At 42.5% G+C, this 26371-nt stretch overlaps 1 protein-coding gene across 1 annotated transcript in view; it reads right to left on the reverse strand.

Moving 5' to 3' along the window:
* LOC311240475 (myosin-4-like) overlaps positions 1–25957 on the reverse strand; it is a gene marked incomplete at both ends in the record, with an annotated part of 33511 nt that extends 7554 nt beyond the window's left edge. The window contains 27 exons of the mRNA XM_084329054.1: positions 1029–1147; positions 1245–1371; positions 2288–2677; positions 3896–3986; positions 6411–6556; positions 6945–7121; positions 8187–8429; positions 9124–9379; positions 9859–9995; positions 12136–12259; positions 13208–13325; positions 13419–13506; positions 14032–14105; positions 14550–14856; positions 17930–18100; positions 18219–18368; positions 19158–19276; positions 20890–21028; positions 21119–21222; positions 21512–21610; positions 21723–21786; positions 21880–21972; positions 22937–23045; positions 23214–23241; positions 23336–23492; positions 25132–25275; positions 25754–25957. Coding sequence (XP_084185180.1) covers positions 1029–1147; positions 1245–1371; positions 2288–2677; positions 3896–3986; positions 6411–6556; positions 6945–7121; positions 8187–8429; positions 9124–9379; positions 9859–9995; positions 12136–12259; positions 13208–13325; positions 13419–13506; positions 14032–14105; positions 14550–14856; positions 17930–18100; positions 18219–18368; positions 19158–19276; positions 20890–21028; positions 21119–21222; positions 21512–21610; positions 21723–21786; positions 21880–21972; positions 22937–23045; positions 23214–23241; positions 23336–23492; positions 25132–25275; positions 25754–25957 — 3978 coding nt within the window. The remainder of the gene's footprint in view (positions 1–1028; positions 1148–1244; positions 1372–2287; positions 2678–3895; positions 3987–6410; positions 6557–6944; positions 7122–8186; positions 8430–9123; positions 9380–9858; positions 9996–12135; positions 12260–13207; positions 13326–13418; positions 13507–14031; positions 14106–14549; positions 14857–17929; positions 18101–18218; positions 18369–19157; positions 19277–20889; positions 21029–21118; positions 21223–21511; positions 21611–21722; positions 21787–21879; positions 21973–22936; positions 23046–23213; positions 23242–23335; positions 23493–25131; positions 25276–25753) is intronic.
* Between the last annotated feature and the right edge of the window lie 414 nt (positions 25958–26371).

Consider the following 26371-nt stretch of genomic DNA (forward strand, 5'->3'; position numbering starts at 1 on the left):
GTTTTGCACGCTGTGCTTGTTGTTGTTCTCACTTGGGATGCGGATCATACATCCTCTGTGTCCTATCCGGTCCATGTACTTGTTTGTATGCGTCTGAGAGAACGGAGAGGACTACTCACTAAAGTATCTGTTGAACTACAGAGTGACACAACTACACCTGTAGTGTCCATACAGCTCAATGCGTTTATGACTATAGGTGGACCTAGTTTATTGTATAGACTGTGTGTATAGACCGATGGAGGTCGACCTTGACTTTTGTTTGATTAAAGAGACTTTGTTTCTTTGTTTCAGAGTGTGCAGAACCTTCTTCCTTAATACCATTCTTTGGTCTTCTGGCACCGTTGGCATATTCATTTGTCGCGAGAGTGGCGATCTTTTCAAACAATCTACTATTCTCCTGCATCTTTTGTGATGGCTCACGGTCTATGTGGGCTTGGTTTTAGTTTATTCCTGTGTGCTATGTATGTACCTTTCTGCTGCCAATCACCAGACACCAGTTATTTTGGGTTTTCTCTTGTGAGCTGTCAATCACCAGACACCAGTTATTTTGGGTTTTCTCTTGTGAGCTGTCAATCACCAGACACCAGTTAATTGCCATAAGGCATGGCAGGTGTGTGGGCTTGATTGGCACCTGATTTGTGTCAGGTGTGCAGTGCCTTTAAGTAGGCTTGGTTTCCTGTTTTCCAACGCTTGTTCGTTTCATGTTTGCCCTCAGTAGTACAGGAGTACGTGTCTCGAGTACTGTTTCTAGGGTTTTCTCTTCCTGTAGTGCTTCTGGTTTCCTGGTTCTTTTCAACTGCTAGGCAGTGGTGGTTATTTAATTTTTTATCCTGGTGTTTTGTGTTCTCTATAGCTTGTATTTGAATGTATTTCAGTGTGCTTGTGTTTTCACCCACCCTAACTCATCTCATGCGATACCAGTGGTTCCCTCTGGGGGTAACATTAAGATTCCCCCCTTTGGTGTGCGTCCGTGTGTGCGTTACCTACACCCCCCCCCCCCCCCCCCCCCCCAACCCTGACGTCTTTACCTTCCCTTCCTCCTCGTGAAGTCTCTTTAGCACCTCGATCTGCTGACTGAAGGCCTGTTTTCCCCGGGTTAGCTGTGACATTAGGGATTCCTTTTCTTCCAGCTGGCGAGACATTTCAGCTGCGGGGATAGTTACGAGACGCATTTTTAGAAACGCCTAGTCTATGTGAGTGATGTCTGTTGGCTTTCTGGTTTAAATGGGATTAAAGCGCATTACCGTTTTCTGTCTGCAGTCGAGCCTTCTGATTTGAAAGGTCGTTGATCAACCTTTGATGCTCCTCCTCCTTGGATTTCACCTCGTTTAGATTATCTTCAAGTGAGCGGCACATTTTCTCCAGATTAACCTACGAATTGGAAAATTTATTGATTGATTATATGCTGACTAAAATGATGACTATTAGAATCACAACTTACTAACCGAGAATAGAATGATGCTGAAACACACTTCTTCAATCAATATCAAATTATTATAATTTTTTTTTAAAGAGCCTTCTTTAAAGTACCGTCTTCTATATCATGCACTTTTCCAATAAATAATCGTCCTTGCCTATATTACTACCTACTATACTAATATGTCTCTACTACTATGCACTCAACACTGCAGCGTCCAAGTTTCAACACTGTTTGACGAACATCGTTACTCAGCTGAAACAGTTGTACCCTTCCTGCTGACCTGTTGTACAGAACCTGTAAGTCGCTTTGGATAAAAGCGTCAACTAAATGACTAAATGTGGGGCGACAGTAGCTCAGGAGGTAGAGCAGTCGTCTGGTAATCTAGAGGTTCCCGGTTCAATTCCCGCTCCTCCCGGCCAGCGTGTCCTTGAGCAAGACACTTAACCCCTAAGTGCCCGATGAGCAGGTTGGCACCTTCAATCAATCAGATTTATTTATAGAGCACGTTTAACATGACACATGTCAACCAAAGTGTACAGAGGGTAGATACATAGATACATCTAGACAACAATCACATCTCAGTTTTATGGGAGGACACACAAGCAAACACCAGGAAAACAGGGCATGAGTCAGTGAACATCGGGAAAAGCTAATAGGTAGAAGTGGGTTTTAAGTCTAGATTTGAAGGCATCTGTCGAGGGGGCAAGCCTAATGGAGGTGGGGATGCATGGTTGCCTCTGCCATCGGTGAGTGAATGTGTGAGTGAATGGGTAAAATGTGAGGAACAAATTGTAAAGCGATTTGGGCGCTGCATAAATGCCCCATTTACCATTTATGTAAAAGAGTAAATGAAGCGTGATGACTGACCCTGGATTTAGCGATGGCCTCCATGCTGCTCGCCACGTCGTCCACCTCCAGCCTCAACTCGCTCTTCTCCTTCTCCAGCTTCTGCTTGACCCTCTGCAGGTTGTCCAGCTGCTCTCCCAGCTCCGCCACGCTGTCGGCGTGCCTCTTCCTCAGGGCCGCGGAGGTGCCGTCGTGCTGCAGGGAGGACTCCTCCAGGTCTCTGCGCAGCTTCTGGAGCTCCGTCTCCCGCTTCTTGCTCATCTCCACCTGGGAGGCGGTGGCTCCGCCGGCCTCCTCCAGCCTCTCGCTGATCTCCTCAAGTTCCCTGGAGACATCCGACCTCTGCTTCTCCACTCTGGCCCGAGTGGAGCGCTCGGCCTCCATCTCTTCCTCCAGCGCTTCAGTGCGAGCCTACAGAGTATAGTAATGTAAATCTACAATAAGCACCAAGAAGCACCTTAACCCTTTCACTACCACACTACCAAATGGTTAACCCTTTCACGGCGACAATACAGAATGTTAACCATTTCACTGCCACATTGTATGTTGTATGCGCTGTTAATTTGTTGCTCGTTTTTGTTCTAGTTGTTTTGTTTTGAATTTGTTTAAATTTGCACTTTAGTGCAAGTAATGGTTGTAAGTGCCGACCATCAAATTTACTTAATTTAATTGGATAGGGGGCAGGTATTAATAAGAATGTATTCTTCTTCCTGCTCCTTTTTGCTTATGGGTGTATTTTATTATAATAACTAAATGAATTATAGGAATTTGTAATGTACTGTAATACACTACCATGTGCAAAAAATAAATAAAAAATAAACATGACAAATAGTTAACCCTTTCACTACCACACTAGACAGTTAACCGTCTGTAGTGTGGTAGTGAACGGGTTAAGTGACTTACAAGCACACTTACAGTATTACATGCAGACACTGCTGCTAACATATAGCTTGTACTGTATAGTTTGTATAGATAGAATATACGTTGTGTATTATGTTTAGTTTACAGTTTAGTTTATAGTTTTAGTTTATAGTTTATTTATACAGTTAGTATAGTGTAGTTTGTAGAATATATGTTGTATATTGTGTTTAGTTTATCGTTTGTTTATAGCTTATTTAGTTTATAGCTATAGTTTATAGTTATAACTTATAGTTATAGTTTGTAGAAATATATGTTGTGTACTATGTTTACAAATCTGCTACGGTTGAGGATTCAGGAAAAACAAGCATCTCACGTTTTTCTGAATGTATGTACATTTTAAAAAGCTGTGACAATAAAATTATCTGAATGAATAGAATTTACAATAGAAATTAAAGGACATTTCACTTAGTGATGCAAGTTGCAACCTTGGAAAATCGAACCCGTTCGCCTGAATACTTTAGACAACAAATGTTTGTTTCCGCGTCTCTGATTGGCCAGGTCATTTCTGGTCATGTGACATGTACACCCAATCGTGGGAGTGCAACCCCGTCCCATGACGAACGCATGCCTGCACGCAACCCGTTCTCCCAATTTACCTATCTCAGACCCCGCCCTCCTTCTTGATCCTCCAATCACAACTGTTAGCAGTGGTCGTGATTGGAGGATCGGGAAAAGAGGGCGGGTTTTTGAAACGGGTCAGTTCTTCACCTGCAGCTCTTTGATCCTCTTCTGCAGCTGCACACCGAGGGTTTGTTCATCTTCCATCTTAGTCTGCAGCTGCGACAACTCAAAGTCTTTCCTGTCAAACAAAGAACGATTTATTTGAGTATATGCTTGAATTTGTGGCAGAACACACATTACAAACAGTAAAATCAGTAAAGCAGGGAAGCAAAATAACAAGTGGAGGCAGGGATACAAGCTACGGCATGGCTACAATCACAACCAGAGGCTTTTCTGATGGCCAGATTGTCAGAATCAGAAAATGTAATGAGTTATAATGTAATATAGCCTATATTTTCATTAATGTTGTATGTATTTTACAATGTTCATTCACATCAGTTTATTAACATAATTCCATTCCACTCTCTCAGTCAGTTGTCTGTTGCCAGTGCAGCTCGTATACATTTGAGCTTTTATCCAATCAGGTTTTCCACCTGTGCTGAAAATAAATCTACCCTGAGGCCTTCAGGATATTGAGTGAATCCCCTCTGCTGTTGAAACAAAATTTGATGGGGAGATGTTGTTGATTGTCACATTCAATCAGATTTAGAATTCAACATCACCAGTTTTTTTTCTTGTGTGGCGCGAAATTCGTCGTGCACTATCAGAGGGACAGTTACTGAAGCAAAACGAACAACGTAAAGTCCGTAAAGTAGCAGATTTCTATTTTGAAGGTATTTTTTATTTTGATTTGTATGTAGTCCTGTTTTATTGTTTCATGCACAATGACGGAAGGAGGAGCAGAAATGGATTTGGGGGCAAAATATTTCAGGACCTTTCAAGAAAAGCTGGAGCTAGTGAGGACAGCTAGCAGCCTTTCTCAACCAGGGAAAGGAACTTTCAATCATGTCACTGTGAAAGGTACACCCAGCTTACAGCATCGGGGGACTGTTGAAAATTGTATTGCTGGGAATGCCTGTTATTTGCAATCAACAGATTTGACGACGACAGGTGCTTGTTTCCTTCCTCACTAAAGGTGCGTCTGTCACCAGATCATATGTTCTCATCTGTCAAGGTGCGCCGTCACCGAATGTGTTCACAGTTGCGTGGTATGAATGATGTTCAGATTCATTGGCCTGGCTGTGCGTGGCGGCATGTGTGCGTTTAGGCCCAGCAGCTTGACTAGAATCTGTGGGGAAGCCTGTTGAATCCTGATTGTGTTGTGTTTTACGGGATTTTTGCTTGCTTGGTGATATCATGAGTAAATATAACTGGTTGTTTTTGTTTCTTGATAATGACATTGATTTGGGCTATGATTATTATATGATTATCTATTTGTGATGCAGCATCCTGTCATACTGGTAATAGTGGTGCATGATTGTTTTGGTCACCATCATGTCTCTGCAATTAATGTATTGTAATGCATGTGTTAATTAATTAATGTAGTGTTCCTTTGTCTTAAATCACTTTATTCCACTCTATAATTTACTGTCGTCACTGTGAATATGGGGTAGTTACGTCGAATGACAGTAGCCTAATAGCCCTAGTGGCATGGTGAGGTTATTCAAAGTCGGTTAAAATGCTTAATTGATAACTGAAGGCCTAGGTATAAAATACACGGCTGCCACTGGTCACAACAGTAGCATAGAAGTATTTACATGTAATAAGACATGCGTGTTGTGTGTCATCTATAGCAGCAACCAAACACAGTATCAATATTAGCCTATAACATTACGAGTAATGAATGGTAAATGGCTGCTTTTTTATATAGTGCTTTTATCCAAAGCGCTTTACAATTTGTTACTCACATTTTACCCATTCACTCACACATCGACAGCCGAGGCAACCATGCAAGGTGCCAACCTGCTCATCGGGAGCAATTAGGGGTTAGGTGTCTTGCTCAAGGACACATCGACACGCTGCCCGGGAGGAGCGGGAATCGAACCGGGAACCTCCGGATTGCCAGACGACTGCTCTACCTCCCGAGCCACTGTCGCCCCCTATAATAAACACTTGGCGATGGCTCCATTTCTCTGCACGGTGGAGTAGTGGTTAACACTGTTGCCTCACAGCAAGAAGGTTGTGGGTTCGACTCCCGCTTGGGGACCAGGTTGCCGTGTTATCTCCCGGGCCTTTCTGTGTGGAGTTTGCATGTTCTCCTCGTGCTCGCAAGGGTTTCCCCTCCCGATAAGATAAACCCAATGGAAAAACATGCACAACAGATCGCTAACGCTGTCGCGTCCATGACGCAGGCTGACAGGAGCACTTGGTCCCCGGGTGAGGCGCACACTGCAGCCCTTGTCTGCTCCCGGCTGCCCTGGGGAAGGACGACGGGTCGGGATGGGAAGTGCAGAGAACATTTCATCAGCAACTCAGTGCATGTGTGTGTGTGTTCCTGTGGGTCGCCCATCGCATGTGTGTGTGTTAAAAAAATCTGCATGACAAATAAAGACTTCTTCTTCTTCAGTGGTTTTAAAGCGACTTTAACCAAAACACAAACGTAACATAACCGAAACATAAACCTGCTCCGTGAAGCTACTCCGTGAGAGACAATACCTCTTACTTTTTGAGCTTTTCATCCAGCTGCTGCTTCTCATTTTCCAGGTCCATGAGGGACTCGAGAGCAAGCTTCAGATCCCCCTCCAGCTTCCTCCTGGCTCTCTCCAGGTCCATGCGAATCTTCTTCTCGTGTTCCAGAGAGCCTTCCAGCTGAAATATAGAAGAAGCGCTGAGTGTATGCACCTTTTTTCCTGCACATAGCACATACAGTAAGTCCCTTTTTATCTAATATATAAGACTGGCACAAACTATTTGAATATCCTATTTGTTGGGCGGAAGTTTCAGATGCCAACTTTGCTATCCGGACGGCATCATTATGATCTTGTATACGGTACTACTAAATGTATATAAAACCAAAACATACTGTTCCTCAGTGGACTAACAACAGAATATGTTCAACTACGACGTACGTACACTTTTTACAGGCGTTTTGAAAATATTCGGACACTCCAAAGCGAATGCTCCCAGAGCCTGAGAAGCGACATTCAGGCCAGCCGTTAGTAACGTACCTTACTGGGCGTTTCATACAGTAACTCACCTCATCCACCTGTTGTTCCAGTTTGCTTTTGGCTTTGGTCAGAGAGTTCATCTTGTCCTCCTCTGCCTGCAGGTCATCCAGTGTTTGCTGGTGGGCCTCTTGAAGGGCTCTCTTCTCTTTGGTCAGCTTGACGAGACTCTCGTCTTGGCTCATGAGCTCCTCTGTCAGGTTTTTCACCTGAAATAAAGGATTGTAGTACTCAAGTCCAGGACTCGGACTTGACTTGGACTTGAGCACTGATGACTCGGACTTGGACTTGATTATCTTTTTCCCCCTCCTTCTTTTTTCCGATTTTTCTCCCATCCCACCCTTCCTGGTTGTTGCGCACTTTCCCCTACTGTTGGTCCAAGAGGCCGGAGACTGTCACATGCTTTTCCTCCGACGCATGTGCAGCCTGCCGGCAGCCAGCCTGGCCACGCAGATTCTCACCGGGAGAGTGTAACGTGTGGGAGGCCGCACTACCTCTCTCCAGATCCTACCCTTGCTGAGCAGGCGCCCCGACCGAACTGTAGGGGTCGCTGTCCACAACGCCCAGGACCCACCCGCCAGCTTTCCCACCCTCTAATACTGCCAATTGTATTAGTGTGAACGGCCAGCCAAGCTGGTGACAACGCCGGGAGCTGGATTCGAACACGCGAATCCAGCATCTTCGGCGTTGGTGACGAACGCAATCTCTGCTACGCCACCTGACCGCCCCTGACTTGGACTTGGACTCGAGCATTGACTGCATTCGGACTCGGAAGGTGCAGACGAGGATTTTCAGACAGAATTGATAAAAAAAGTGTAATATGCCTTAATCATCTGGCATAAGATATTGATGGTTAGTGCATTTGTTTGGCTATTGTGTCACAAAGTAAATAAACTCCCATTGAAATGGTGACCGCTGTGTCATTTATGTTTAATGTAGAGATTTTTTTTTTTATTTGTATGTCAACTCTTTGACTGCCAGAGTGGAGTGGACTCAACCTTGATGACTTGGACTCAGGACTTGGACTAGGGTAATGAGGACTCGACTCTGGCTTTTCTTTGGTGACTCGGACTTAGACTCGAGACTCGACCTCGAGATTTAGTGACTCGACTTCAACACTGAAGGACACGTTACGTACATAATACCCAAAATCTGGATGGTCAAAAGATTCTGGATTTGAGCCTTTACCCATAATTTCTATGACATTTCCCCTTACTGTAGCTTGGTCATTAATGTAATAAGTAATAATAATAGTAATTATTAGATGATACTACCTTGTTCTCCATGGCGTGTTTCTCCTTCTCCACTTTAGCCAAGGTGAGCTCCAAGTCGTCGATGTCCTTCTTGAGTTCGGAGCACTCGTCCTCCAGCTTCCTCCTGCCGGAGGTGAGCTCGGCGTTCAGCTCCTCCTCTTCCTCCAGCCTCTCAGTCACCTCCTTGAGCTTGGCCTCCATCTGCACCTTGCTCTTGATGAGCCCTTCGCACCTCTCCTCCGCATCCAGCAGGCTGTCGGACTCCTGGCATCACATGGTTTAGTTCAGGGATTCAGGCACGAATGGCTGATACTGATACCGGGCTGTTAAAGGCTAATCAAAGGCTAAAATAGTGTATCGGTGTGTGGAGAATTACTAAAAATAAAAGCAAAGCGACTTTTGATACGTATAGGAAGATGTTAGATTTCTCTAAAGGACTAAATGGATTTTCTATTTAAATTATTTATATTCAATGACCCCAAACTAATAGATAAGTAAATAAATAAAAGAATGAAATAATTATAATTTTTTTTTTATAATAAACAAACAAATAAATAATACATTTTTAAAAGTATTTATTTATTTAAAAAAAAATGGGGGGGGGGGGGTTATTTTGGTACAGAAGCTTATTTGTCTTGTGAAATCATTTATTTAATGTTAAATAGACAGGAAGAGTAAATAAAAAACACTTATTTCATGTCAAAGTTCACCACTCTGTCTACGTTTGACTGGGGGGGTCGTGGATAGGCATCCTTCTGTTCCTAGGGGTCGTGAACCAAAGAGGTTGAGAACCACTGGTGTAAGTCTATACTGCTCAGTAAAAGTACAGATTGGTACTCGGATGATAGGACTCAATATCACTGCATCCCTTGTTTAGTTACATCACATCCTGTGTAGGAATAATGCTAACTATTCTCACTTCTTGTAAAACTTGTTTTAAATATTTGGCTTCATTTACCGCCTGGACTTGAAGAAGGAGATCATTCTTTTCTTGCACAACGGAAACCATTTTCTCCTCGAGCTCTCGCCGCCTGTTGTCTGACTTGGCCAGATCCTCCTGGAGCTTGGTGAAGTCCACCTTCATCTGGGCCATTTCCTTCTCCGACTCTGCACTCTTCAGAAGAGGCTTGAGCTTAAAGTACAGCCTCATCCACGGCCAGTGTTTCACGTTCATGAACGAGCGCATGTTGTATTGGATGGTGTAGACTGCCACCCTATCAAAGTGAAACTAGTATGATTATGTATTTACATTTCTTCTCCAGAATTTACAGTTGTTTTCTTATTTAATACTTTTTTAATTATATTTATTATAATATTATATTATATATTCAATATTAACCCTTTTTCACTACCACACTACCAAACGGTTAACGCTTTCACTGCGACAATACAGAAGGTTAACCCTTTCACTGCCACACGACAAAGGGTTAACCCTTTCACAACCACACTACAGAAGGTTAACCCTTTCACTACCACACTACAGACGGTTAACCGACCTTGGGTTTCATGAAAGGCGCTATAGAAATTTGATCTATTATTATTATTATTATTATTATTATTATTATTATTATTATTATTATTATTATTATTATTATTATTATTATTATTATTATTATTATTATTATTATTATTATTATTATTATTATTAGTGAAAGGGTTAGCCTTCTGTAGTGAAAGGGTTAAAATGCTTTACCTTCTGGCTACCATCTTCTGGTACTCCAGTCGGACGACGTGGCCGCGGCAGAGGGCCTGCGTGGACGTCACCACCCGGGCCAAGCGGTCGTCCCTCATCTCCTCCAAAGCTCCGAGGAGACCGGCTTTGAAGAACACCTGAAAACACAGTTCATTCACTCTGTCAACACAATTGGATTTACATTTACATTTAGCTGATGCTTTTATCCAAAGAGACTTACAAGTTCTGTACAACAAGTCAGCAGGGAGGGTACAAATCTGGCAGCTAAGGGTCAGTAAGATTGTTCGTCATACAGTCTTGAGTGCATAGTACTAGTATCTACTAGCATAGTAGGTACCAGTAGTAGTATTGGCAAGGTAGATTCTTTAGTAGCAAAGTGCATAATAGTATGCTGTATACACCATATATAGACATTTATTATCACTGCATATATTATATATATATCCACACAGGTCTGTATTTACCTGCACATAGTCTGTAGATACTATATCTATATCTGTACATATCCTACTCTACTAGTTATGCTGCTGGCCAGTATTACTACTACCATACTGTCTTTACACCTGTGTCACTGTACATGTTATACTACAACTCACATACATCTGATTAGCACTACACTCAGTAGTACTACTTTGTATATGTTGTATCCAGTTTAATCACCTGTACATTGTATATTGCTGTACACTTTACTGCTACATGTGCACTCTGGTTGGATGCCAAACTTATTTTTGTTATACTGTACTTGTTTGATGACAATAAATTAGAATATAATCTAATCTAAAAGACAGTATGAAGGTTAGTAGTTTGCTTTGATGATTCAAACGCGTTCTTATTGTGGGAATATAAGATTCCCGACATGGAACCATTGTGGTGTTTTAACACATTCCCCGCCAACAACGATTATACTCGTTATTGGGCGCCATCGCTTGAACGCCAACAACAAGTATACTCGTTATTTGATTGTTATTTCTTTTATTCGATATTTCTATTCATTACAGGCACACGGACTCGGGGTTAACATGGGGAATCATCCTGAGAATGCCAAAGTGCAATACCGGCCGCATCCAGCTAGACGGCGGTATCGAGCACCCTTTGAAACCTTATATCTTGGCCTGTGCAATGGTCAAATGTCTCCGGGCGCAGTTTTCTGGATCGGGCCAGTCAAGCGGCTCTCCCGGTTGCAATGAAGCGCGTCAAATGCTCCCGATCCATATGTTGTGGTGGGTTATGTCGTGGACCAAATGGACATCGGATGGACCAGATGGCGATCAAACAATTGGAAGATTATTTTTGGAATACTCCTTTAGTGTTCAATACGAATGCCGTTACTGGCAATCAAATAATCTGAAACAACTCCCCCCCCCCTTTCATGCATTCATGATGAAACATAATACCTATGATATACATTTGATTTGGGAATAGTAGCGTGTCCAGGCAAGAAACGGCAACGCTTATAGTAGGATTCACGTTTTAGGCTATAACTCAGCCTTTCGGGAATTACCCCAGACCACTCTAAAACTATACTTATATTCACCACGGTATAACACGGGAACGTATGGATGAACATTTTTATTCTTTTTCACATATTGAACGATAGATAGTTGATGTCAAATGGGCCATAGTATTGTATCCATAGCTATAATATAGAATATAGTTATAGCTCTACAAACAAGGTGACGCACTCCTATCTTTTAAAGCGTGGCATTGCTACAACGGGACCCGTCTAATGGCTGGCGCCCAATGTGTTAAGGGTGTTTTCACATTAGGAACGGTTGCCTCCGTTCCGTTCCCGAGAATGATAGTCCCCACTCCCTCGCCGGCCAGCTTTCACACTACCAATCTCGTTTAGTTCCTGTGCACACTTGAGGGAGCAACACCCCGATACAGCAGGTGGCGGTATGCACCTAGTTGGTTTGCGATCCGCCAATGAACACAAGAGTACACTTGCGTCATCTAGTACGCAACAAGTCGTTAGACTTGCTACTCGCGTTCATCAATAAGGTGAGAAACTATTCTCTTTTGAATTCCACAATGGACAGTCGAATAGTTATGAAGTCGTGTCGTCGTCACGTTGTTACAGCAAGCCTCTTCCGTGTTTTGATACAGTTGTGTTCACACTTGAATCGTTCCATGCCCGTTTCGTGCCCGGGGACGCCTGAATCGTTCCCCAGACCACCTTTTCTTCCCAGTAGCGTTCACACTACACGACTTTTGGAGCAATCGTGCTCAGAAACGGCCCGGGTCCCTAGTGTGAAAGCACCCTAAATAGCGGAGAACCTTGGTGTATCCGAACTTGTACTGTGCGTGATCCACGTCGATGGACCCCAGCAGTTTCTCCGCTGCCTTCTTGTTGTCCATGAACTGCCCCTCGGGAACAGCGCTGGCGTTAAGGATCCTGTACCTGCAGAGACGCCGTGTGAAACACAGACACCATACAGAACAAGATTCAAGATTCAAGAGTTTTATTTGTCACATACATTACAAGACATGCAGTGAAATGCCATGCCCGCCCGGATTGTGCAAAAATACAAACAATAAATAAAAAAAATACACATGATAAAAAGTTATACGAATAAAATACAGTACTAAAGGTAAGAAGTAAAAGTAATAAATAATACTATACAAATATACAGTGGATTCGAATATAAAATATGTGCAAAGATGTATATAGTAGTTTTTTAAAGTGACCTTTTTGTAGTGTATTATGTATGTAGGGGTGTGTGAGAAGTGTTAGTGAGGATATGTAGTCTGTGTGTGTGCGTGTGTGTGTGTGTGTGTGTATGTGTGTGCATGAGTGTGTGTGTGTGTATGTGTGTGTGTGTGTGTGTGTGTGTGTGTGTGTGTGTGTGTGTGTGTGTGTGTTCATGTGTGCTTGTGTGTGGAGAGACGTATCTCAACGTAAAACATATCCAAAGAAACAAAGATGGTCAGAATCAAAATCAGAATCAGAAAGGTCTTTATTGCCAAGTAAACTATGTCATATTCTATTGTATTTGTATTCCAATTTAGTTTATATATTCCATTTTATTTGATTATACTGTAATTCTGTTGTTAATGTTGATGCACCAAACAACCAAAACAAATTCCTTGTATGTGCAAACCTTTCTGATTCCGATTCTGATTTTAATAATATAGGACAGAATTGTGCAGGATGTAATAGAGTATACTATATACACTCAATTAGAATACAAATACAGTGGAATAGAATATGTAACAGAGCTGTGCAATTGTGCAGTATTGTGCAAAAAATATGTCATGTTCAAATGCTCAGTTTTGAGTATTATGTGCAAATATATAGTCCGGAAGGGTGTGTTAATGTAACACATTGTAAACGCAGACATACATTTACCTCTGTTTGAAGTCCCCATACTGGATTCTGCTTGGGAATCCCTTTCTACAGATTCGGATTCCCTCCAACACGCCGTTGCAGCGCAGCTGGTGGATGACCAGTGGGTTTTCCATAACACCTGAGAATAGCCCTCAACGGTTATTCCTCTATGACATCACAGACCACAGGATGGGATGTTTTGCGGTGAGAGGATTGACACGCGTAGACCTACCTGGTGTTTTACTCTCATTTGGAATCAAACACCGCACAAAGTGGGGATGAGTCGTTCTCAGATTACTCATCAGTTTACCGAGGTTCTCCTGTAAATATGAGACACATTTTAATGTCATCACATTTGGATACAGTTCGTTTTCAATAGTACCTTGTTTAATTTAAGATAATTATCTTCTAATGGACTGCATTTGTATAGCTCTTTTATCCAAAGCGCTTTACAACTTGTGCCCATTCACGGTGGAGCCAACCATGCAAGGTGCCAACTTGCCCATCGGGAGCAGTTAAGTGTCTTGCTCAAGGACGCGCTGGCCGGGATGAGCCGGAATCGAACTGGGAACCTTACGATCACCAGACGACCGCTCAACCTAGTGTTCCTGGTGGATGTACTAGTATTCTTCTAGTATTTCACACTTTTGTTTCGACTTCAATACAAAACCTGAAACTGAAATGAATCAGCTTTTTCCCCTCCCTAATTTCAGTTAATTCAGCTGTTCCTGGCCAGTTATAGTGTAAGATACACACTGTTCCCGGGTCTTATGTTGGGTTCTCGAAGATCTTCTGATTTCAATGTGGAGGTAATCTGTCCAAATGAGTCATTGTGAACATCTCACCCTGAAGAGAGCTGAGACGGTTTGGAACGACGCACCCTTCTTCTTGGCAACCTTCTTGCCAGTACTTCCTGCACCTGGTTCTCCAGAGAAACAAATTTGAAATTAAACTACTGTTAACCCTTTCACTACTACACTATAGAAGGTTAACCCTTTCACTACCACACTACAGACAGTTAACCGTCTGTAGTGTGGTAGTGAAAGGTTAACCTTCTGTAGTGTGGTAGTGAAAGGGTTAAGCCTTTGTAGTGTGGTAGTGAAAGGGTTAACCTTCGGACAATCTTCCACCATTGATATACCGGTATGGATTTAAAGGTTTTGCTGTTTAACCCTTTGTAATGTGATAGTGAAAGGGTTAACCGGCTGTAGTGTGTTAGTGAAAGCATTAACATTCTGTAGTGTGGTAGTGAACGCGTTAACCTTCTGTAGTGTGGTAGTGAAAGGGTTAATGACAGATGCCTAATTGTTCAAACAAGTGGTTATTTGTCATCTTAGGTGCAGGGTGTAAAACACGTCATTACCATCTGTTCCAGAGAAGCTTGCGTACAACATAGACAGCATCTTGACGGAGGACTTCTGGTAGAGCTGCACGACGGACTCGTTCAGCGGGTCCTTGTTCTTGTCCAGCCAGCCGCCGATGTTGTAGTCCACGTTGCCGGCATAGTGCACCAGGGCGAAGTGGGCCTCGGGTTTGCCTTTGACCACCTTGGGCTTCAAGAAGCAGTTGTTCTTGCCAAGGTGCTGGTCGTAGAGTTTGTTCTTGAAAGAGGTGTCTGTTGACTTCGGGAACATGCACTCTTCCTCAAGGATGGAGAAGATGCCCATTGGCTATAGGTGACAAGATAAGATAAGATAAGAAATTCCTTTATTGATCCCCTTGGGGAAATGCGGGCGTCATAGCAGCATGGGGGAGGGAAGGTACAGGTATGGGCAGGGTAATAGTAGAAGACATAAATATAGGCAATACAATTATAGTAAAGATAAAAGATGAGGGTCTGTGTGCCCTATCAGTTATATTATACATTACAATAAATATGGGCAATAAAACACTTAAGGGCTAGATCCACAAAGAATGGATTGCACAGATTCTGCAATCTGTTAATAAAATTGTCATTCAATCAATCAATCTGCACGGTGATTGATTGAATGAAAATTGTATTAACAGATTGCAGAATGGGTACAATACAGTACGGCTCAATACACACAATTGTTAAGGGGATGCAGACCAGAGAAAGACTTTCGTCTTGTTTACATCAGGGTCCCCCATTTTCAATTCATAATGAATTTTAAGTAAGGGTGCAACTTGCTCCGTGCAATCCATTCTTTGTGGATTTAGCCCTTAGAATCTGAATATATACTATGAGTGTGAGGGCTGGAGGAATTCTGCATGCAGCCCAACGAGGGGGCGTGCCGTTTTTCTGCTTCACGCACCTGAGAGGAGTTTGCAATCAGCTCGGGAGAGTACTAGTATTGCAGACTCCCCTCCACTCCTTGTCGGGTCGTTCTTGTTACTACCATCTACTGCCGCGTCTCCGGCGTGAGACGTCGTGCCACCCCTGTACATCACCACCTGTCGCCGTTTCCTGGAGTGGGACACCGTCTTCGCTCTCTATTACTCCACGGGAGGATCCCAGTGTTCCCACTCCAGATGTCCTGCCGGCTACTTCCCAACTCCCTCTACATGGACCCGTTCCTGGGGTGAGGCTCGCCATCGCTCTCTATTACTCCACGGGAGGATGCCCGTGTTCTCACCCCATTCCCCTTGGACCCCCTGGTTGCTGCGCTGCCCATCGGCAGCATTCTGGTCGGGAGGATGCCTGTGTTCAATGAAGAGTCCTGTGTATTTTTGCCCGTGTTTCTGGAAGATTTCCTGTGTACCTCTTTGCCTGTGTGCTAGAGGATTCCTGCCTGTGCGCCCCTTAAAGGCACAGTGCCGCGTTTTTTGTGTTCATGGACTTTGGTGTTTTTTCCCCCTTTTTAAAGGCTGAGTGCCGCTTTTTTGTATATAATAAATCATGCCCTTGTTTTGGCTAACTCTGATTACCTGTCTGTGTCGTGCAATTGGGGTCGCATTACAAATCATAACAATGACTAAGTAAAGTATACAGTACACACGTGCAGTATACATAAGGTACCCTAACTGGCATGATATGCGTCATACATCATACGTTGTAGTCCGTGCAGGTTAGGTGGTAAGAGTCAGACACAAGATCCACAGAATGGATTGCACGGAGCAAGTTGCACCGTTACTTACAATTCATTATGAATTGAAAATGGGGGACCCTGATGTAAACAAGACTAAAGTCTTTCTCTGGTCTGCATCCCCTTAAATACTTTGTATGCCATGCCGGGTTTACCTTTTTACCCCCTTGATGCCACCATCCACTCCCAATGTTAACGTTAATATCGCCTAATCTATGTTTTAAATTATGGCTATGTGTTTAATCTGCCCGTCGCTTATCAAAGACTCATTTTCCAGTCAACATTGGCAAGGCAGATTGTATTTTTATCGCTTCATTTCCGTTTGATAGCATTTTGAAAATCACCCGTTTTCCGGGGAAAAACAACCCATGCCTATGATAATCGCCTTTTACTGGAATATTCCAGAATGTTGTCATTTGTCTGCCTATTTATGAATCGTTTTCAAATAAACGCTAGATGATCGATAGTATATGTGTGCGCACGCACGTTCGTGCCGCGCGCTGATAATAGCTGCTCTCATTTCCTGATCGCTTTTACAGTCAAAACAGCTATATCACATATCACAAACGCTTATATCTCTGTGAAAACGAGTCTGATTATCCTAACACTGATAACATAGATTCCTTACCTGAGGTCAGATGGTATCCAAATGGTTTATTCCAATTTCCGATCGCCATTCGAAAAAATCGATAAATGTGTGTGTACAGTATAACTCATATTCGCCGTGGCTCAGAGGCTCCAGAATGAACTCTGGTAGACCCCGGCTGCATCAGTGAGAAGTAAAATGTGGAGTCAGAAATCCGTTCTCCCATTCACTTTCATTGAGTCCATTCCAAAAGGGTGATTTACCATCTGGGAGACGATAGAGGGCGCTTTTTTCACATCTGATCGCCGGCGGTCCCTGGATCTCCAACGGTAGGCTTGCATGATGCAATATGATTTCAGATCGCTAAAAAAAAAAAAAAAAAAAAAAAAACACCCGAGAATAGCCGTGACGTGGCATTCAACGGTCGGGTCGTAAACCCGAGAAAAGCCGTGAGTGGCGCTCAAAGTGTTAAGAATTGTGTGTATTGAGCCGTACTGTATTGTACCCATTCTGCAATCTGTTAATAAAATGTTTATTCAATCAATCACCGTGCAGATTGATTGATTGAATGAAAGTTTTATTAACAGATTGCAGAATGGGTACAATACAGTACGGCTCAATACACACAATTGTTAAGGGGATGCAGACCAGAGAAAGACTTTCGTCTTGTTTACATCAGCGTCCCCCATTTTCAATTCATAATGAAAAGTAAGGGTGCAACTTGCTCCGTGCAATCCATTCTTTGTGGATCTAGGCCTTAGTGCTCAGACATTCCTAAGAGTTCTGCTCCCGTTAGTTCTCTGGTTGCTGGCAGCGGCCCCTTCCCTCTGTTGTGGAGCCTGATGGCCACTGGTTCAAAGGACTGGCCGAGGCGGTTAGTGGGGTGTTGGGGGTGGGGGTGAGTCTGTGGCTGAACGTGCTGCTCATCTTGGCTAGCTCCTCATAGAGGGGGTGGGAGGGCTTCTCCAGGATAGCGGCCAGCTTCCTCCTCATCCTCCTCTCTGCCACCACTTCTAGTTTGACCAGCTTGACTCCCAACACAGAGCTAGCCTTCCTGACAAAAGCATACTATTAACCACTGTGATGTAACTGTCATATTTTATACAATAATACCTTCTCAATGAGCTCAATGCAAGCGGCCAGGTCCATGCCAAAGTCGATGAACTCCCACTCGATCCCCTCCTTCTTGTATTCCTCTTGCTCCAACACAAACATGTGGTGGTTGAAATACTGCTGCAGCTTCTCGTTAGTGAAGTTGATGCACAGCTGTTCCAGTGTATTCAACTAAAAGAGAAAATCATATACTATAAATAATGGTATCAAGATAAATATACATACATATAGATTTTTCTTTACCAAAGCCGTTAGGAATAAGCTTTATATAAAAATTAACAATACATACGTCAAAGATCTCAAAGCCAGCAATATCCAAAACGCCAATGAAGTGTTGTCTGGGTTGCTTTGTGTCTAGCTGCTGGTTGATGCGAAAAACCATCCACATAAACATCTTCTCGTAGACTGATTTCCCGAGGGCTCCAATAGCGTTGTACACCTGCAGGGGGCATGGAAGAAAGTTAATTTAATTATCACACTGTAACTATGGAAGGGTTCACTGGAATTCTGATGCTAGGGGAACAGTTTGGACCCAAGTGTGTTTCCCGGTCAAACTATTGCAATTAGCAAACACTGTAAGGGGAAAATAAATGTAGGTCCTTTTATAAAATATGTATTTGTATTTTTATTTTTATTTTTTATTTATCAGGGACAATGCAAAAAAATAAAACATTGTAGCTGGTTACAATAACAAGATACAAATGCATTGCATATAGGATTTCTAGCCAAGGCAAATTTGCAACCCCTGTCCTTCTACTTAAAAGTGGTCATTACTTACTGCATTATCATTACCAACTAAGTACATTAGTTCAAATGAGCACATAATTAATAGTGACATTCTTTACATGATCATACAATAATTACATCACATTACAGTCATTTTACATGTGTTGCGTATGTGTGCATGTGTGCGTATTTTGCACACATATGTTTATGTGTGTGTGTCTGTGTGCATGCATGTGTGTACTGTAGTCTTATGTAGTAATATGTATGTCTATGTGTCTGTTCTTCTAGCTTTGTATACATGTCCATGTATGTCTGTTCCTCTATCTGCATGTACATGTCCATGTGTATGTATGAGTGCATGATCAGTGATCAATGATCGCAAGTTTGGTTTTGTTTCAGCCAGTGTTTCACCTTTTCATTAAATGTTTTCAGATTAGTTGTCACTCTGAAACCATCTATAAGGAACATCTAATGTTGACTATTCTACTGTTAACTGTCTTACCTGCTGGACAGTCTGTCCTTTCGTGACATACTCATTTCCAACCTTCACTCTGGGATAGCAGAGGTTTTTTAGCAGGTCGGCAGAGTTCAGACCCATCAGATATGCTGCTTTATCAGCCACTGCACGTTGTACAATACAAATATATATATTTAACAAGGAATGGTATTTAATTGGAATCATCTGGGATAATTGGTTATTACTATTATAACACTTAATAAAGGTGCTGTTAGTGATATTCTTTTTGTTTGTTAAAATAAGTGGTCTACATGTTAAAATAATAGCTCTACACTCAGACAACCGTCACTGATATAGATTGTCTGGTCAGTAACATGGGTCTCCCAGGCCCTCCTCTCCCTCCTACTTTATCCAATCAGGAGAGAGAACTCCACACTGCAAAAATGGTCTGACAAAAATAAGAAATACAAACTAGTTTTGAGCAAATGTGTCCTTGAAACAAGTAAAACAATACCAGTGCAGTAAACAAATTTGGCTTGGCAGGATTTCTTGAAATAAGTAAAAATATCTAGGGTTCTCTCTCCTGATTGGATAACCTCTTAACTGTCACCGACCCGGCCCCGGGCCGTCTTGTTAACAATTTGCCCACCGGCACGAGGCGCCACTTTGCCGACCTCTAGCGGCTCGGGTGTGCATATATCTTTTTTACAATATATATATCGAAACCCTATTTCTTGCCTGTCGATTGCCGTTTCAGGCGACACAATCCGTTCAGCGGTTCTCGAGTTACATGCCGATATGTGAGGCGTGCGCCAAAGTACACGGCAGACTTATTTTCTTTTATTATTACGACCCACGACTCCTGAGGCTCTAGCTCCGTCAATTATTTGGCGATCTCAAAGATTATTGGACAGGGTTGTAACCAATGAGGGTGACTTTCCAATGATACCCCAATGATACCCCAATGATTTCTAATGATACAGGAAGAGAAAAAAACGCGGAATGCATTGGAGTCAATGAGAAAACTGAAACCTGCAGAGCTTATTTTTTTCTTTCAGTTTACCAAAATCGCTCCTAATCACTCATTTCTGAACGGATTTTTATGAAATTCGGACATGTAGTTACTACTTTTTCAGCCATACAAAACATTTGGCATATATACTTTTGGATATTGCAACTACTACAGAAAAACGTGAGTACAGGGCGGCTGGGTGGCGCAGCGGTCTAAGCGCTCGTCACCAACGCAAGAGACACCGGTATCAAATCCGGCTGTCAGCGTTGCCTCCGGCTTGGCCGGCCGTCATACTGGCTCAATTGGCAGAGTCAGCGGGAGGGAAGCCGGTGGGGTGGTATTCTGGTCGTTGTAAACAGCGACTCCTACAGGTCGGTCAGGGCGCCTGCACAGCAAAGAAGGCATAAGGTAGTGTGACCTCCCACACGTTACACTTCACCAATGAGAGTCCGCGCTGGCAGGTGAAAAGAGGTTGCTGGCTGTCTCCTATGTGACGGAGGAAGCATCTGATAGACTTCAGGACTCCATAGATGGACCAGTGGGGGGCACATGCGAGCAAACTACCAGGAAGGGGAGGGGGGAATTGGCATAACGACGAAATTGGGATGGTAGAAAAATCTGAGAAAAACAGGAGAAAAAGTGGATTAAAAAAAAGAAAAACGTGAGTACACAAGTTCAAGTTCAACTCAAGTTCCCATGTTACTGACCAGGCACAAAAAATACAGCACCTTTAAACTAACAATAATCTTAAGTGACCATCCTCACCCTCTGTGCCATCGGGCTCTGCCTGCTCCTCACGCTGTTTCTGCTTGAACCTCATGTTCCCATAATGCATCACGGCGCCAGTCAGCTTGTAAATGCCCACTTTTTCATCGGCAGTGAACCCCAGGATGTCAATGGCTTCCTGTTTCAACAAAATTGTTAGATATCATGTCAAATGAAAGCTCTTTGGAAACAGACCAAGCGTATTTTTTATTCCAACGAGTGGACTTACATCGGTAGCCATTAGCTCCACTGCATCATCAATGCTCTTCACGCTGATCTCTCCGTGGCTGACGAAGGTGAAGTCATAGGGGTTGGTAGTGATGAGGAGCATATCTAAAATGAATTAAAGCAAGTCAAGTTAGACTTCTTCAATGTGTGTGTGTGTGTGAGAGAGAGAGAGTGTGTGAGAGAGAGAGAGAGAGAGAGAGAGAGAGAGAGATGGACAGAAGCAGAGAGAGATGGACAGAAGCAGAGAGAGATGGACAGAAGCAGAGAGGGAGAGAGAGGAGAGAGAACAAGAGATGGAGAGAGATTGAGAGAGAAAGAGATGGACAGGAGCAGAATGAGAGAGAGAGAAAGTGAGAGAGAGGGAAGAGAGAAAGAGAGAGATAGACAGAATTACCAATAAGTTCAGGCTTCTTGTTGCAAGTAAGCTGATAAAAGATATGGTAGCTCCTCTCCGCTCCCAACTGAAATGTCACCCTTGATTTTTCCAACAGATCTTTCAAAGAGAAATGTAATATGTTAAAACATTTACATCATCCCGCAGCAGCAATCTGAATTTATTTCCAAGCAAGATAAGAGGCGACGCCTTAGCACAAAGTCAAACTTACACGTTTCAATATCTGCAGATGCCAGTTTTCCAGTTGTGCCAAAGTGTATTCGGATGAATTTACCCTGTACGCAACAAAAAACACATTTCACTGACAGTACTGTATAAATTCTTGATGAACACATTATCTGAGAATGAAGTCTGTCAGATTGACTTACAAAGCGAGATGAGTTGTCATTCCTCACAGTCTTGGCGTTCCCAAAGGCCTCCAGCAGCGGGTTGGCCTGGATGATTTGATCCTCCAGGGTTCCCTGTTAACAAGTAGGACAGTATCTCACCACGCCCTCCTGTTATTTGGCCAAGCTGCAACAAAAATAGCTATATCTTCGAAAATCGATGATCATAAATATAGTTTTCTCTATTCTCTATTGAGGTTAGGATTAGGCTTGATGTCTCCAGTATGGTTATGTTTGGGGTTAATGTTTATTAAAACGTTAGGTTTATGAAGAACCTTTTAGGGTGAGTTTTGGCTTTACTGCTTGACCAGACGTGTGTCAGTGTGGTTTGAATGTAGTATGTTGGAAGTGAAAATTTATGGGAAATGCGCGCCGCTTACCGTCTTCTCCAGAGTCAGACAAGAAGATAGAAACCAATCTCCCCTCTAGCCTAGCTTAGCACAAAGTAATGGAAGTGGATACAGACCACTAGCCTGTAGCCAACAGCTACTGTACAAATACTGTGTATTTCCCATAATGTTGGTAATATTTTTCACCTGCTACATCCTACAGTGTGCAGTATAGTTTAGGGATGGGCATTGACTTTTTTAAAAATTTTGAATAGTCGTTAAAATTATGAAAAAAACTATTATGCAAATAATTTGGTCTAAAAAATATATTTCCCCTTGTTTTCACCGGGATCTACAATGTGTAGTGTATTAACTGAGTTGAGTATTGTTTAACTAAGTTCACACATTTCAAGCATAAGTGATGTAACGTTCTGAATGAATGCTTTAGTTCCCGCCCGGAAATACGCTAGCTTGGTCTGTTAGCAATGACAGATTAGTAATCGAATAGTTCCCAGTGATTATTTATCGATTACTAATTTTGTGATTTCGCCAAGCCCTAGTATACTGCAGGACAGTGCTTTGGATTGAGTGTACAGTATACAGTGTACAGACTATACAGAGTAAACAGATATTTAGACATAGTGATTGACTCTACTAGCAGCAGTGCCTGTCAAGTGTACAGTCTTGTCTGATGAAAGGCAGGAGCCCACCTTCATCTTGCTATTCATCTCTTTCTTCTTGTCTCCAGACACTGCGATTGTTGCAAAGTACTGAATGACACGTTTGGTGTTTACAGTCTTCCCAGCGCCGGATTCTCCACTGGCCAAGAAACAAAAAAATTAATAATAATAATAATAATAATAATAATAATAATAATAATAATAATAATAATAATAATAATAATAATAATAATAATAACAACACAAATCAACTCACGACAGCTGAGAGAAATGGTAGTGAAATCAAAAGTGTCACAATTACACTCACGTGATGAGTATAGACTGGTTCTCACGATCTGTGATGGAAGAAAAGATGGCGATATAATGAGTCGACATCAAGCGTCAAATCGGAATCTAGAATACTCATTTTGGTCTTGAAAGGTAACATACCGGTGAGCATGAACTGGTAGGCATTGTCAGACAGGGCGAAGATGTGAGGAGGAACCTCCATCCTCTTCTTCCCCCTGTAGGCCTGTACCACCTCTGGGTTGTAGACCGGGAGCCACTTGTAGGGGTTCACCGTCACACAGAACAGCCCAGAGTAGGTCTGTATCGTAAGGAAAAAGGAGGTGCACTTTTGAATCACATTCGTAAGTGTAGCACCACACATCGGATAAGGATCAGCTATAGCTGTTCCCAAAAACACCTCTCCCGGAGTTTTAAGCTAGGCTATCTGATCCATATCCACTTCCATTTGTTTGTGCTAAGCCTGGCTAGCTTGCAGTCGGATAACTTTCTACTGAACGCAAAGAGAGGGAATCTTCTTGTCTGACTCTGAGAAGACGGTAAGCGTATTTCCCATAATGTTGGCGACCGTGTTCCTTTAAGTATCAAATTCTGTGTCAACCCAGTTAAGTGAGGAATGTATTTTCTTCTCAATAGCATGGACATATCCATTACATTCTATAAAAGAGTTTCAGGGAATCATCAGTGGTGTTTTCACTCAAGTACTGTGTGCAAGTACTACTACTTGAGTATTTACATTTTTAGAAACGTTTTACTTTTACCAAAGTACTATTCTCTCCACCCTTTCCCCTTGTCATTGTGTTTGTTATTTGTCGTTTGTTGCAATGTCATTTGCATTGTAAATCATTTTTATATTATGCATTTTATATTTTGTCTTCTTCCTTAAAGTAAAGTGCATTAGCACACACATAGGTACAGTTTTATTTAAATAAACTTGACATGAATAAAAAAATACTATCACCACAGGGGTTTATACTGACTGAGTGAGTGACAATTTGACAAGCATAGTCCATGACGGCAGTCCTGCACTGTGGGCATAAACAGTAGAGCAGTAACCGCTCAGAAAATAAAGTAAAACCTTTTTTTATCTACTTTTTCTCCCATTTTCTATTTTTCTCCCATCCCAATTTCGTATCATCCAATTCTACCCTCCCCTGTCTCGAACGTTGTTAGGCCATGCCTCCCACAAGCCGGCTGCAATGTGGACTAAGCCTTACATCACGTGTCCCCTCCGGTACTCAAGGAAGCAGCAGTTGCATCTTTTCACCTGCACAGCGCGATCTCTCAGCGTCGGGGTCTGCGTTTGGAGGGCACGCCGCCCCCGTCGCTTCCTGATTCTGCTGCGCAGGCGCACCAACCGACCTGTAGGAGTCGCTGTCCACAACGTCAGATCCCCACCCATCAGCTTCCAACCCCCTAATACTGCCAATTGTATTGTATGAACGACCAGCCAAGCTGATAGCAATGCGGAGAGCTGGGCTCTAACCCAGCGTCTCCTGCATTGGTGGTGAGCGCCTTGCCCACTGCACCACCTAGCCGGTAAAAATAAAGTAAAATCTTAAAAGGTGCTATAGATAACATTCAGCAACTAGATGTCATACTAGAGCACCAGCATGTCATTTATCCAATCAGGTGCATTTCACGTGGGGAAATGTGAATTAGAGAGAGGGGATACATATTTTTTTATGATAAATCCATTAATCAATCATATTTTGTGGGGAAAAGCATACTTTTCAATACTTTTCTTCCGCACCTTTCAAAAAGCTCTGTGGAAAATATATATCATGATTACTCAACATAAAACATTTATCTATAGCACCTTTAAATGGAAATAATAGTAAAGATATTTGATAAAAAAAAAAAAAAAAGTCTGAATACTTTTCTGTGTACGATGAAAGCACTTTTATTCATGGACATCCTTGAGTTCCTTTTAGACTTACGTAAATCATCCAGGCTGCGTAGCGCTCCTTGAGGTTGAACAGCACAGACGGCTCATGGAGATGTGTCATCATGACCATGTCCTCAATCTTGTCAAACTTGGGCGGGTTCATAGGAAGGACTTGGTCCTCCCTGACCGTTACCGTCTGACAAAGATAAATAATAATAATACATAAACATAATTGTTTGTTACTTTGCTGATATCTGGCTGATCTTCAAAGGGGTCAACGTTTTGAAATCCTCAAAAGTAAAAAAGAAAATAACATATAAGTCTAGTTTAGTTTTTTTGGGCGTCCTATGTATTTTCAGTTGTACAGTCAGTCCAAATCACTTGGAATGTGAGTGTATATAATATATCACACAAATACACATCACCCTGAGTACTCATTGCCTTCATTGCCTTTAATTATAAATACACAGCACACCTATTTTTAAGTTATAGGCTCATCAAATGAAAGCTCACACCATAAAGAACCATGTACATTTTCAAATTAATTTACCATATTCGCACAGTGGCAATTTTGCTCTTACAGTATGCCATGCTCAGTTAATACCATGAGAATCAGACGAAACAAGGTGCAACGCTTATACAGACTGAAACCGTGGCATAACAATAAAACCTACTCTGTTGTCCTGAGTCTTGACGGTGACCTTTCCGTCCTCCTTGTCCTGGACCTCTCCCTTCACGTATAGCTCTTTGTCATCGTGGACGAAACAAGCCTTCTTGCCATCAAAGGGCCGCGCCTGAGCCTCCATTCTCTCCTGCTCAGTCTTCCTCAGGTACTGGGCGGCCGGCCCAAACACGGCCATCTCCCCGTCCATCTTCATTTTCACTTCCTGGATACAGATGAAACAATAATAATCTCCAGCATATTCAACATCTTGGCTAACAGCCAGGCTAGCTGATCCATATCGGCTGCGTGACGCGGCATTTCACAAAAAAACAATTCTGATTTATTTTTGCACATAATCTCATACACATCCAAAAACTGTTTTGCACACATTAATTTAGTTTGACAGTTATTGAAGTAAATTAGTTTGAATATGGTCACCAGTGATGTCATCTGGGTCATTGAATCCTTGTGTTGTGTTAATTACAGCTCTGAGACATGATGAAAAATAGCAATACTTATAGAGACTGCTACCTCATCATTTCATGGAGCTGTAATCAACACAACACAAGGATTCAATGCCCCCGATTACATCGCTGGTGGCCATATTCAAACTAATTTACTCTCAATA

The sequence above is a fragment of the Notolepis coatsorum genome, assembly GCF_963971535.1.
Source record: "Notolepis coatsorum genome assembly, chromosome: 14".
NCBI lineage: Eukaryota > Metazoa > Chordata > Actinopteri > Aulopiformes > Paralepididae > Notolepis > Notolepis coatsorum.